General features: G+C 39.5%; 1 protein-coding gene across 1 annotated transcript in view; it reads left to right on the top strand.

Moving 5' to 3' along the window:
* Positions 1-13,059, top strand: part of NEB (nebulin) — a 156,091-nt gene that overhangs the window by 140,335 nt on the left and 2,697 nt on the right. Inside the window, exons 147-157 of the mRNA XM_074873845.1 lie at positions 1,606-1,698; positions 2,934-3,026; positions 4,280-4,372; positions 6,497-6,589; positions 7,875-7,967; positions 8,446-8,538; positions 9,495-9,587; positions 10,254-10,346; positions 11,877-11,984; positions 12,173-12,356; positions 12,796-12,888. Of these exons, the coding sequence (XP_074729946.1) occupies positions 1,606-1,698; positions 2,934-3,026; positions 4,280-4,372; positions 6,497-6,589; positions 7,875-7,967; positions 8,446-8,538; positions 9,495-9,587; positions 10,254-10,346; positions 11,877-11,984; positions 12,173-12,356; positions 12,796-12,888 (1,129 nt within the window). The remainder of the gene's footprint in view (positions 1-1,605; positions 1,699-2,933; positions 3,027-4,279; positions 4,373-6,496; positions 6,590-7,874; positions 7,968-8,445; positions 8,539-9,494; positions 9,588-10,253; positions 10,347-11,876; positions 11,985-12,172; positions 12,357-12,795; positions 12,889-13,059) is intronic.

The following is a 13,059-nucleotide window of genomic DNA, read 5'->3' as shown; positions in this document are numbered from 1 at the left end:
GTTCCAGCTGTGAGATTTTAAACTCCTTTACTTGAAGCAGTTAAGCAGTACCTTATTTTATTTCCCAGTCAAATAGTAGTAGTCTGAGTGACGTTATTCTCCTCAATAACCAAGTCGATCCTTCTAACAGTCTTCCGATTGCCCACGCTGGTTGCACTGCAAATGAAAAATGAACCATTAACACTGCCTGAAGCAAAGCCATCTAATTCAACTAGCGGGTGCTGTCTCTTCTCCTGGTTTTGCTGGGCTGGGTGCTTTCTTATATCCTACAGGTCTTTGTAAGAAAACCTGGGTGGCATCCTCATATCACTGCAACATGAAAAAAATGATGAAAATTGCATATATAAGGGACAAGTACTGTAGTAATGAATTTCTATCCAGATTGTTTCTACTCCTGACACATTCCAGTCAAATGACAGTTATGTTGTAATTTTGTTCTATATTTCTGTTTAAATTAGAGCAGTTTACAGCTCATTTTGACTCACCCTGACCCAATTCAGACATGACAGATGTGAAATTCAGTCCTGACTTGAGATTAATAGGACAGTTCAGAGAAGCCACTGTTGGTAAATGTTTAGGTACCGTTAATGGTCTGTGAGGCCATCACAGCTCTCTTTTATACTGCTTGAGCCTATTTAGAAATCTTAGAGGCAAAGCTGCTCACGCAAGATCTTTTGTTTGAGTGAGGAAACTCCTTTGCAAAAGAGTTTTCAGGTGACTTGGCTCAAGCTGTGCTTTGCACAAAACACTCCTGCAGTTCTTGCTGGCGTGACTTATGTGCATCTAGGTGAGATGACAACAAACCTCACAGTAATATTAGCTGATTATTTTCATTGACCTTTTTTTGCTAGCCTTTGAACAAGGCTGACAAAACTCTTGTTTTCCACACTTTGAAGTTAATTATATTAAATTGCTTGTCTTCTCTCTCTCTCCTCCCCATCCTTCTCTTTCCTTTCCTTTCCTTTTTTTTTTTTTTAAATACTTCCCTGTTGCTACACAGGTGTTGTACAAAGAGGGGCTGGGGATTGGAACCCCAGTACCTGTAACTCCTGAGATGGAGAGGGTCAAACGCAATCAAGAAAACTTTAGCTCGGTATTTTTGTTGTCATTTAAGAAAAAAAGTTCCCTATAACTATTTAACACATGTAAATTTTCTACTTCTTCTAATTAACTTATAAACATACAAACATTCCGTTTCTGCTATTAAATTTTTTAGTCATTGTTAGTTATATTTTATGTACTTATTTAAATTTTTTTCTTATACCTGTAACACTTGATGCTTCATGTCCTTTAATTTTTAAAGCTTTTTTTTTTTTCTGACGCTTAAGGTGAGTTTTTTAAAAAACACTGATTTTTTTATTTGCTTAGTTCCATTCCTCTAATTATTATTCTGTTGAAGCATACCTAAGAGTTAGGATGCAGTATTTCTAGCTATCACAAGAGTTTCTCTGAATTTATCACAATTGTTAACTGGTTTATACTTCCTAATTTTTCCTGCGTTTTAGTATATTTAGTGGGCATAAAAACTCAGTGTTTTACCTCCATCAAATGCAGTGGGGTTTTTTTTGTTCTTAACTTTTTTTAAACTCCCATGTTACCATATAGGTGTTGTACAAAGAGGATCTGGGGACAGGGACCCCAACACCTGTCACTCCTGAGATTGAAAGAGTCAAACGCAATCAAGAAAACTTTAGCTCGGTATTTTTTTTAATTTGAAAAGCAGCAATTTCCCTTTTAATCTGTTTTAAAATAATTTTAACACCAAAAAATTATTCTTGTATTTCCCTGTAATCAATTTACACAAAAAAGAATATCCTCTTCCCAGTGTTTTGACATTTTTTCCTCCGTAATTGGTACTTACTTTGTTTTGATTAGATCATCTTACTAATGGTACCTTATAGATTCTGTGTTTACCTCTTTCTTTTGACTCTGAACATATTTTCTTCTTCTTTAATACCTGCCTTTCCTTTTGTTAATCACTTCGATCCTTGGTGGTTGTTTTTTTCCTGGTTTTACCCCATATAAAAACTAAACTGTTTTTTGCCTGATACAAATCTGTGGCTATGACCTCAGTATAACAGTGCTCTGACACATGCCGGTGTAACCTGCTGTGATGTTTATGGAATGGGTAAATGAAACAATTGATTTCTTTATTCCTCTGCATTGTATTTGATGCCTCCTTCCTTTAGGAAGTCTTCAGTATGGTTGCACAGAGACAGGGGCCCACATCTCCAGCTGGTGTAAACCACTCTAGATATGTTGGTAGCACTGGTATGCGGGGTAGAAAAATTAGTGGTGTAGGATGTTTCTCAGGCTGAGGAAGGCTGTCACATAAGCTGGGAGAGCACTAGTAGTAATTACAACTTCTCAGATACCACTGTCACACATAGGCCTTTATTGTGACCGTGGTTCTGTGTCCTTCCTGTAAGGAGCAGACTTGAGTCTTCGATGGTGAACTCTGGGCAATAAGTGGCGTTTCACTCAGGGAATGGAGGAGTCATCCTTGAGGTGTGTCTATACAGAAAACTTCTAGGAAGGCACATTAAGACCTGGTCCTCCAATGACTTGCATACGGTCAGGGAAAGGTTGACCTCACTGCTGGTGAAAAGGCAATAGTAGACTTCACTAGACTTTATCTAAGACTTTAATGTTCCACTCACCAGTTTTAAATGTCCACCTGGAGAATCACTTAAGCAAATGGGGAGGTGTTCTAGCTTTCTGGTAGAAGTCGTACTGGTGTATTGGTGTTTAACTCTGTCTTCAGAGTTTTGAACTAGTGTTGTCTTTTTATGGATATTTTTTAATCCCTGTGTTTATCCAGGACATCTCAGAAAAACACCTCTCGTGTTCTGCGCGTTTTCCCAGCAAACAGAGTGTTACTGTTGTTTGCTTGTTCCTTTTTCTTTTTTTAATATAGCCGTGTTACCCCACAGGTGTTGTACAAAGAGGATCTGGGGACAGGGACCCCAACACCTGTCACTCCTGAGATTGAAAGAGTCAAACGCAATCAAGAACACATTAGCTCGGTATTTTTTAATTTGAAAAGCTGAAAATTCCCTTTTAATCTATTTTAAAATAATTTTAACACCAAAAAAATACTCTTGTATATCCCTAAATACTCTTGTATTTCCCTGTAATCAATTTACACAAAAAAGAATATCCTCTTCCCAGTGTTTTGACATTTTTTCCTCCGTAATTGGTACTTACTTTGTTTTGATTAGATCATCTTACTAATGGTACCTTATAGATTCTGTGTTTACCTCTTTCTTTTGACACTGAATGTATTTTCTTCTTCTTTAATACCTGCCTTTCCTTTTGTTAATCACTTCGATCCTTGGTGGTTGTTTTTTTCCTGGTTTTACCCCATATAAAAACTAAACTGTTTTTTGCCTGATACAAATCTGTGGCTATGACCTCAGTATAACAGTGCTCTGACACATGCCGGTGTAACCTGCTGTGATGTTTATGGAATGGGTAAATGAAACAATTGATTTCTTTATTCCTCTGCATTGTATTTGATGCCTCCTTCCTTTAGGAAGTCTTCAGTATGGTTGCACAGAGACAGGGGCCCACATCTCCAGCTGGTGTAAACCACTCTAGATATGTTGGTAGCACTGGTATGCGGGGTAGAAAAATTAGTGGTGTAGGATGTTTCTCAGGCTGAGGAAGGCTGTCACATAAGCTGGGAGAGCACTAGTAGTAATTACAACTTCTCAGATACCACTGTCACACATAGGCCTTTATTGTGACCGTGGTTCTGTGTCCTTCCTGTAAGGAGCAGACTTGAGTCTTCGATGGTGAACTCTGGGCAATAAGTGGCGTTTCACTCAGGGAATGGAGGAGTCATCCTTGAGGTGTGTCTATACAGAAAACTTCTAGGAAGGCACGTTAAGACCTGGTCCTCCAATGACTTGCATACGGTCAGGGAAAGGTTGACCTCACTGCTGGTGAAAAGGCAATAGTAGACTTCACTAGGCTTTATCTAAGACTTTAATGTTCCACTCACCAGTTTTAAATGTCCACCTGGAGAATCACTTAAGCAAATGGGGAGGTGTTCTAGCTTTCTGGTAGAAGTCGTACTGGTGTATTGGTGTTTAACTCTGTCTTCAGAGTTTTGAACTAGTGTTGTCTTTTTATGGATATTTCTTAATCTCTGTGTTATTCCAGGACATCTCAGAAAAACACCTCTCATGTTCTGTGTGTTCTCCCAGCAAACAGAGTGTTACTGTTGTTTGCTTGTTCCTTTTTCTTTTTTTAATATAGCCGTGTTACCCCACAGGTGTTGTACAAAGAGAATCTGGGGACAGGGACCCCAACACCTGTCACTCCTGAGATTGAAAGAGTCAAACGCAATCAAGAAAACTTTAGCTCGGTATTTTTTTTAATTTGAAAAGCAGCAATTTCCCTTTTAATCTGTTTTAAAATAATTTTAACACCAAAAAATTATTCTTGTATTTCCCTGTAATCAATTTACACAAAAAAGAATATCCTCTTCCCAGTGTTTTGACATTTTTTCCTCCGTAATTGGTACTTACTTTGTTTTGATTAGATCATCTTACTAATGGTACCTTATAGATTCTGTGTTTACGTCTTTCTTTTGACTCTGAACGTATTTTCTTCTTCTTTAATACCTGCCTTTCCTTTTGTTAATCACTTCGATCCTTGGTGGTTGTTTTTTTCCTGGTTTTACCCCATATAAAAACTAAACTGTTTTTTGCCTGATACAAATCTGTGGCTATGACCTCAGTATAACAGTGCTCTGACACATGCCGGTGTAACCTGCTGTGATGTTTATGGAATGGGTAAATGAAACAATTGATTTCTTTATTCCTCTGCATTGTATTTGATGCCTCCTTCCTTTAGGAAGTCTTCAGTATGGTTGCACAGAGACAGGGGCCCACATCTCCAGCTGGTGTAAACCACTCTAGATATGTTGGTAGCACTGGTATGCGGGGTAGAAAAATTAGTGGTGTAGGATGTTTCTCAGGCTGAGGAAGGCTGTCACGTAAGCTGGGAGAGCACTAGTAGTAATTACAACTTCTCAGGTACCACTGTCACACATAGGCCTTTATTGTGACCGTGGTTCTGTGTCCTTCCTGTAAGGAGCAGACTTGAGTCTTCGATGGTGAACTCTGGGCAATAAGTGGCGTTTCACTCAGGGAATGGAGGAGTCATCCTTGAGGTGTGTCTATACAGAAAACTTCTAGGAAGGCACGTTAAGACCTGGTCCTCCAATGACTTGCATACGGTCAGGGAAAGGTTGACCTCACTGCTGGTGAAAAGGCAATAGTAGACTTCACTAGGCTTTATCTAAGACTTTAATGTTCCACTCACCAGTTTTAAATGTCCACCTGGAGAATCACTTAAGCAAATGGGGAGGTGTTCTAGCTTTCTGGTAGAAGTCGTACTGGTGTATTGGTGTTTAACTCTGTCTTCAGAGTTTTGAACTAGTGTTGTCTTTTTATGGATATTTTTTAATCCCTGTGTTTATCCAGGACATCTCAGAAAAACACCTCTCGTGTTCTGCGTGTTTTCCCAGCAAACAGAGTGTTACTGTTGTTTGCTCGTTCTTTTCTTTTTTTAATATAGCCGTGTTACCCCACAGGTGTTGTACAAAGAGGATCTGGGGACAGGGATCCCAACACCTGTCACTCCTGAGATTGAAAGAGTCAAACGCAATCAAGAACACATTAGCTCGGTATTTTTTAATTTGAAAAGCTGAAAATTCCCTTTTAATCTATTTTAAAATACTTTTAACTCGCAAAAAATTATTCTTGTTCCCCTATAATCAACTTACACAAAAAATAATATCCTGGTCCCTTTGAAATTTTTTTCTCCATGACTGTTACTTACATCATTCTTGTTCTTTTTTTATTACATCGTCTTAATAATAACTTTTAATTCCACCTTTCTTTTGAGTCTATCTCTTTTTTTTTTTTTTTCCTCTTACAAAACACCCTGTTTTCCTTTTCCTAGTCACAACAACCCTTTGTTTTGTTTTGTGTGGTGTTTTATTTTCCATGATTTTACTTACTTTATATATTAGAACTAAACTATTTATTGCCTGATAAAAAACTGTGGCTATGGCCTCAGTGTAACAGCGCTCTAATATGTGCTGGTGTAACCTGCTGTGATGTTTATGGAATGGGTAAATGAAACAGAATTGATTTCTTTGTCCTTCTGTGTTGTATTTGATACTTTCTGCCTTTAGGAAGTCTTTAACAGTCTACTGTTGCTCACAGTTTTTCTGTATAGCTCCTGAGAAGCCAATAGAGAAGGTATTCCAGCTTTCTGCCAGAAGGTATTGCAGAGTATAGGTGTTTAGCTGTATAGTTTTGAGGAACATTTAAATTTTTCTCCTTTATTCCAAGCTTTGGCTCAGAGCAACTTTGAAAAACATGCAATCTGTTTTCTCAGCAAGCTGCGTGTTACTGTTGTTTGCTTGTTCTTTTTTTCTTTTTTTTTTTTTTTTTAATATAGCCGTGTTACCCCACAGGTGTTGTACAAAGAGGATCTGGGGACAGGAACCCCAATACCTGTCACTCCTGAGGTTGAAAGAGTCAAACGCAATCAAGAACACATTAGCTCGGTATTTGGTGGAGGAGGAGAAGTATTCCCCTTAACTCCACTTAAACAGAACTTTTTAACCTTTATTAAAAATGAACAATTCCACTCCTTACTTCCATGTAATCAACTTATAAAAACATCCTTTCTTCTTCACTATACTATATTTTCCAATGTTACTGACCTAACACTTCTTCAAATATGTAATTATTTACATTATTCTAAGTATTTTTAACCATTTTGCTCCCTGTTCCAACTTCCTTTTTCTTTTACGTGTGGGTTGTTTTGGTTTTTTTTTTAAATCCTATTGGTTTCCTGTTTTAACACTGTTATCATGGAAGAGGGAGGGTCTGACTTTCTATCAAGCTTCAGTGGTAGTCCAAAAGCTCTCCTTCACCATGAAAATGTATTTAACCTAAGAGGCTTCTGTGTTGGATTTGTTGCACATGCCAAGATAAAACCAGAGACCTCGTTGTCCTCAGACCCTCACGGGTGCAATCCAGTCTTCCAGGGGTAGTTTTTAGGGCACATCAGAGCAGACTGAGCTCCAGCAGACTCAAATATTTGACTTCATGTTGGATGTAATTATTATGGAGTTGTGATTATGTTTTTTGGCTGCTTCTTGTCACTACACAGGTGTTGTACAAAGAGAGCGTGGGGACTGGAACCCCCACTCCTATCACTCCAGAGATGGAGAGGGTCAAACGCAATCAAGAAATCTGTAGCTCGGTACTTTGCTAAGAAAAAAAAGTTCCCTTTAACTCTATTTAAAAGAACTTTTTAACAGTTTTAATAAATGGACGATGTAACACTTGTTCCACAATAATGCTGACCCCGGATCTGAAGCGTCTTACCTAAGTGATTACTTCTTGCTCATGTCTTACTGTGGTGTACAGTGGTGGCTTTAACTTCTTACAGTTTTTATTGGTTTTTAAGTGATTTTAATGCCCTATTCTAATCCTAAAACCACTTAACAAATTCCACTCGTTTTCTCTGCAATGCTGACATTCTTTTTTTTTTTAATTATAATTTACATATTCATAACATACTCAGCCCCCCCATACGGTATTGTTGTGGTCTAGTTTATGTAGTGCTTACTTACACTATTTATTTCAAGTAATCCTGTATTTAAAAAGCCGGTATGCCAAACCCTCCTCTAGTAAAACATTGCTAAGTACCTTCTTTAAAAATATATTACCTAGGCCCTGAGAAAATAAGCACAAGAAAAAAATGCCTTAGGCTTTAAGTTTGTTTACAGCTAGCTTTTTATTCATTGTTGCTTTCTTTGGCTCCTTTCTTATGTCTCATAGGTGTTGTATAAAGAGAACATAGGGAAAGCCACCCCAACACCTGTCACTCCTGAGATGGAAAGAGTCAAACGCAATCAAGAAATCATTAGCTCGGTATTTTTAACAGGAAATCAGTTTCTAAAGATCTGAATGAAGTGGTTAACAAACATACTTGTAGCAGTTCAGTAATCTGTGCTTCCTAACTTTATAAACTGAATCTCCCCCCTTCTGTGCTTACAACCAAATCCGAGTATCTTCTATTTAACACTGCCTGATGCAGGATTTTACTAGAACCAGGTTGGACCTTTTTTGGATGGATATTGTTTCTCTGCAATTTTTTTTAACCCTTTCTTACTACAAGTGTGCTTTCATGCGGAGTTGATCCCATACAGGGTTCACTTCTGCATCCTAGTAGATTAATGGCAAAGCTCCCGTTGCTGCTTCTGGGAACAGTGCTGAGCCCCACATCTAACCCTTTCTAAGTGTAATGATTCCAAAGCTATATTGTACGCTGGTTTGGTTTTGTTTCTTTTCTTTTTTTTGTTGGTGGTGCCTTTTTAATGACATTTGGATACTCCTTTGTATCCTGTAGGTTTTGTACAAAGAAAATGTGGGGAAAGTGACCCCAACACCTATCACTCCAGAGATGGAGAGAGTCAAACGCAATCAAGAAATCATTAGCTCGGTACCTTAAAACAGATATATTTCTTTTTTCCTTTGTGCTTATATCTTAAAAAAGTAACATTCTAACTCCCTACTGAAAGTTGATTTTAATTTTAAAGAATAGATATATTTGTTTCTGCAAATTAATCGCTCTTCTAAAATAAAGTTACTTTAGTGTTAACAATCTGATCCATAAATATAGGCCTTTTCTACAAGTCAGTCTGTGTACCTGTGGGCTCTATCCAGACAATATTAAGAACTTGGCGTCCTTTGGTGAAAGTATTCAGGTTTCTCTCTCTAGGTTTAGTGTTTAAGCTTTCATTGCCTTTTCGGGGTACTTGACTTTAGCAAAAAACAAACAAACAAGAAGCCCAACCACCTCCCCCCCTGAAAAATCCCACCTCTCTGACCCATGTGAGATTGTATTGCTGTGACAAATGACTTTGGATGCCTTAAACCGACACAAAGGAAGGAGACTGTTCCTGGGCCGGGTGCCGTATCGGTGACAGCTTTGGGGTGGCCTCATGGACTGGGTTGATGTGTAGGTGTAATGGTGCAGTGACACCAGACACCCATCCTCGACACCCTTCTTGATCTGGCTGCCCAGTGTCAGTGTGGCAAAACAACTCCCTCCTCCCTCTCAAAAAGGTCACAAATTGCTTCGAATGCAGATAAAACATTTCTTAAGTAGTTCTCTAGGCCGCAGACACCTTCCCTGAGCCTATGGAGCCATCGTCACCGTTGTAGCTGGATAGAGCCCTTTGTTGTTAACCAGAAAAATAACAAGCTTTTCTTTCACAGTTTGTTTTTCTTACCCTTTCTTACAGCAGTAGATGTTTGGCTTTTGTGCAGTGCTGCATATTATAATCAGTCATGACTTTTTTTGAAACTTGATAACAAAGTTAATAATCTGTGTTCAAATCCTTTCGATTCTGGGGGAGTTTTTAAGATACCGGATACATCTTCTGTATCCCACAGGTGTTGTACAAAGAAAACTTGGGGCGAGCAACCCCCACACCAATCACTCCAGAGATGGAGAGAGTCAAACGCAATCAAGAACACATTAGCTCGGTATTGTCTGGAAGAAGTAAAGGGGATATGATAGAGCACTTTTTTTTTTTTTTTAATAACTTACTTAAGTCTGTCTGGTTTTATTTAACCCTCTAATTTTTTTCCCTCAAACTTAGTAATCTCTTAAAATTATAGTACTTTAAAGATATTTTTTTTGTCAATTAACTTTTTAATACTATTTTTCCTCTGACCTTTTTTTCTTTCATAATGGATGGTGTTTACGCTAAACCCAGTAACATTACAGTTTTTAAGTTGTACATTTGTGACTTTGAGTTACTTTGTGATCTGTAGGTTGTATACAAAGAAGGCTTAGGGAAGGCAACCCCCACACCGGTCACTCCAGAGATGGAGAGAGTCAAACGCAGCCAAGAACACATTAGCTCGGTACTGAAAGAAGAAAAACAATCACCTTCTATTAAAAATAACCATTCTAAGCAAAAACTCCACTTCTAATTTAGCCTTATTCTCTGTTTTCCTTGGTTTTGCCTATTTTCCCCTTTGATTTTTTTTTTTACCTTTTGCTCTAGCAAGTAACTTTTTAGATGCTTGATTTCCCAAGATCTTTTCTACCCCTGCAGTGATGAGTATGCTTAAACAATAACACCACTTACAGACTGAGCCATGAACTATTCCAGTCTGATTTGTGGCCACCTTCTTGTCCACCAGGTTTTGTACAAGGAACACCTGGCAAAGGGAACTCCAACACCGATGACTCCAGAGATGGAGAGGGCTAAACGCAATCAAGAAAACATCAGCTCGGTATGTTCTGTTCAGCCAGTAAATGAAAATACATTAAAAAGTAACATTTCAATCCCTGTGCAGATGGTAGCTACCTAGTTTGGAAGTATGAAGTAACCGTACTAAAATCAAATCCCTGAATACTTGCTTTTTACTTTCTGCTGCAACTATTTCCTTTTGTATGATTAACTGCTTTAGTTTGTTGGGTTTTTTTAAACAGTTGAGTTTCAGATAACATGTGTTGCCTTTGAACATGTCCAGAGAAGGGCAACAGAGCTGGTGCAGGGTCTGGAGCACAGGTCTGATGGGGAGCGGCTGAGGGAACTGGGGGGGTTTAGTCTGGAGAAGAGGAGGCTGAGGGGAGACCTCATGGCCCTCTACAACTCCCTGACAGGAGGGTGCAGAGAGGGGGGATGAGTCTCTTGACCCAAGGAACAAGTGCCAGGACAAGAGGGAATGGCCTCAAGCTGCGCCAGGGCAGGGTCAGACTGGCTCTTAGGAAGTATTTCTTTGCAGAAGGGGTTGTTGGGCGTTGGAATGGGCTGCCCAGGGCAGGGGGGGAGTCCCCATCCCTGGAGGGGTTGAAGAGTCGGGTTGACCCAGCGCTGAGGGATCTGGTGGAGTTGAGAATGGTCAGTGTGAGGTTCATGGTTGGACTGGAGGATCTTCAAGGGCTTTTCCAACCTTGATGATTCTGTGATTCTTAAGGTCTCTTGCAAACATCTTCTGGTTTTACAGATCTTATACTGTATAACATATAAACTATTTGTTCTTCAGTAACAGTATATTTTGTATTAAATTTCTGACATTCTATGTAAACATCACAAATCTGGAAATGGGCTTCCTCAGGCTCTTCTTCACTAACCTGTTACTCCAGAGGTAAATCCTGACACACCCCATCTTGTAAATGTTTATATACATAACAGATCATAGAACCATAGACTGGTTTGGGTGGGAAGTGCCCTCAAAGCCCATCCAGTGCCACCCCCCTGCCCTGGGCAGGGACACCTTCCACTAGCCCAGGTTGCCCAAAGCCCTGTCCAACCTGGTCTTGAATGTTGCCATGTTTTGCTCAATAAATCCAGCAGTGCCTTATCTGCAAGTGTTTACAGATGCATGATGCAACTGTCACCTCTCAAAAAGTAAACCCTACAAACCCAGCAAAAAGTGTAGTATTTCAATGAAAAATACAGGTCTAGTTACGTTGTCTGTTTCACACTGGTAACTTTGCTGACATCAGTGAGATGCATGTCAAAAATCTGAAAATATTACCTAGAACATTATTACTGTGTTATGTCTGTTGTTACAAGGTTAAAAATATAAGGCTCTTTTAGTTAAGAAAAGAAACGTTTCGGATCAAGTCCAGAGCTGTCCTTGTCTCCATAATTAAGAATTTTGCTTTGCATTCTGATCTTATTCACCAAGACAGCTCCTGCTGCTCTTTTTTCCCTCCCCTCCCTTCTTTCCCAGGTTGCTGCAGTGCAGCTCATTCCTCATGATGCAGAAATAGTTTTGTGCCCTGCGCTCATTTCCTTTTTCCCCACCTGGCAGGTTCTTTATTCAGATAGTTTCCGGAAACAAGTACAAGGCAAAGCTGCGTATGTCCTGGATACACCTGAAATGCGGCGTGTGCGAGAGACCCAGAAACACATCTCTACAGTAAGCGCTGTTATAGATGTATTTTTAACTTGGCAAGTGATTTAAATAAAAACATAACCCTTGTTCCAGAGACATTCTGGGGTTGGCAGCTCAAGGACAATGTAGACAGAAGTTGGGTTACCCAAATTTCTTAAATGGGATTAGGTGCCCTAAACTACATGGAACAGACGTTTCATTTTAAATTGCAGGTGAAATACCATGAAGATTTTGAGAAAAGCAAAGGTAGTTTCACCCCTGTAGTCACCGACCCCATTACGGAACGCGTGAAGAAGAACACACAGGACTTCAGTGACATCAGCTATCGGGGCATCCAGAGGCGGGTAGTAGAAATGGAGCGGAAGCGTGTGGACCAGGATCAGGAGACTCTCACGGGTAAGCAGAAACTTTATCACAACTTCCACAAAGCACAAGCTGACCCGGATGGTTCAGTTAAGCTCAGCCCTATCAATTCAAATAGTACTTGGAGATGGTGTTTTTATCAAAGTCCATTTTAAAAATATTCTCTTAGAGCAGCTGTAAATCATCAGTGGCCTGCCTGGCCCATTCTGCCCAACTTTAGTGCTAGATTTACATTTATCTTACTCATCTCTACGATACTAGAGAAATACCTTAGCTCACTTGATGTAGATTTAAAAAAAAAAAAAAAAAAGCTTAATCTGTGCTATAGATTTGAGAAACACAAGTTTATGAACACACTTTTCTGACACACTTTTACCCTATTCAGGACAGACACATGCTGCTTAAGCTCTCTAAAAAACAAAAAGTTGCTTGAGCTACAGCTTGTCCTCAGAAAATGCCGTTTCTCTTACAGGCCTGCGGGTGTGGCGCACTAACGCGGGCTCAGTCTTTGACTACGACCCAGCAGAAGACAACATCCAGTCCAGAAGCTTACACATGATCTCAGGTTTGTTCCACAGTCTCTGCTGTTTGTGCAAAATCGGTTTTATAGGCGTGCAAATCCCCTCAGACTGACAAGTGTACAGCTTCATGCTCTGCCTATGCACAGACACAAGTTACACAGAGAAATTGCCTAAAGCTCCTCCTCACCAGTTTAACTGTATTCGTGCTACCTCCA

The sequence above is a fragment of the Strix uralensis genome, chromosome 6 (genome assembly GCF_047716275.1).
Source record: "Strix uralensis isolate ZFMK-TIS-50842 chromosome 6, bStrUra1, whole genome shotgun sequence".
Taxonomy (NCBI): Eukaryota; Metazoa; Chordata; class Aves; order Strigiformes; family Strigidae; genus Strix; species Strix uralensis.
Note: the sequence above shows the minus strand (reverse complement) of the source record. Positions and strands in the feature narration are given on the sequence as shown.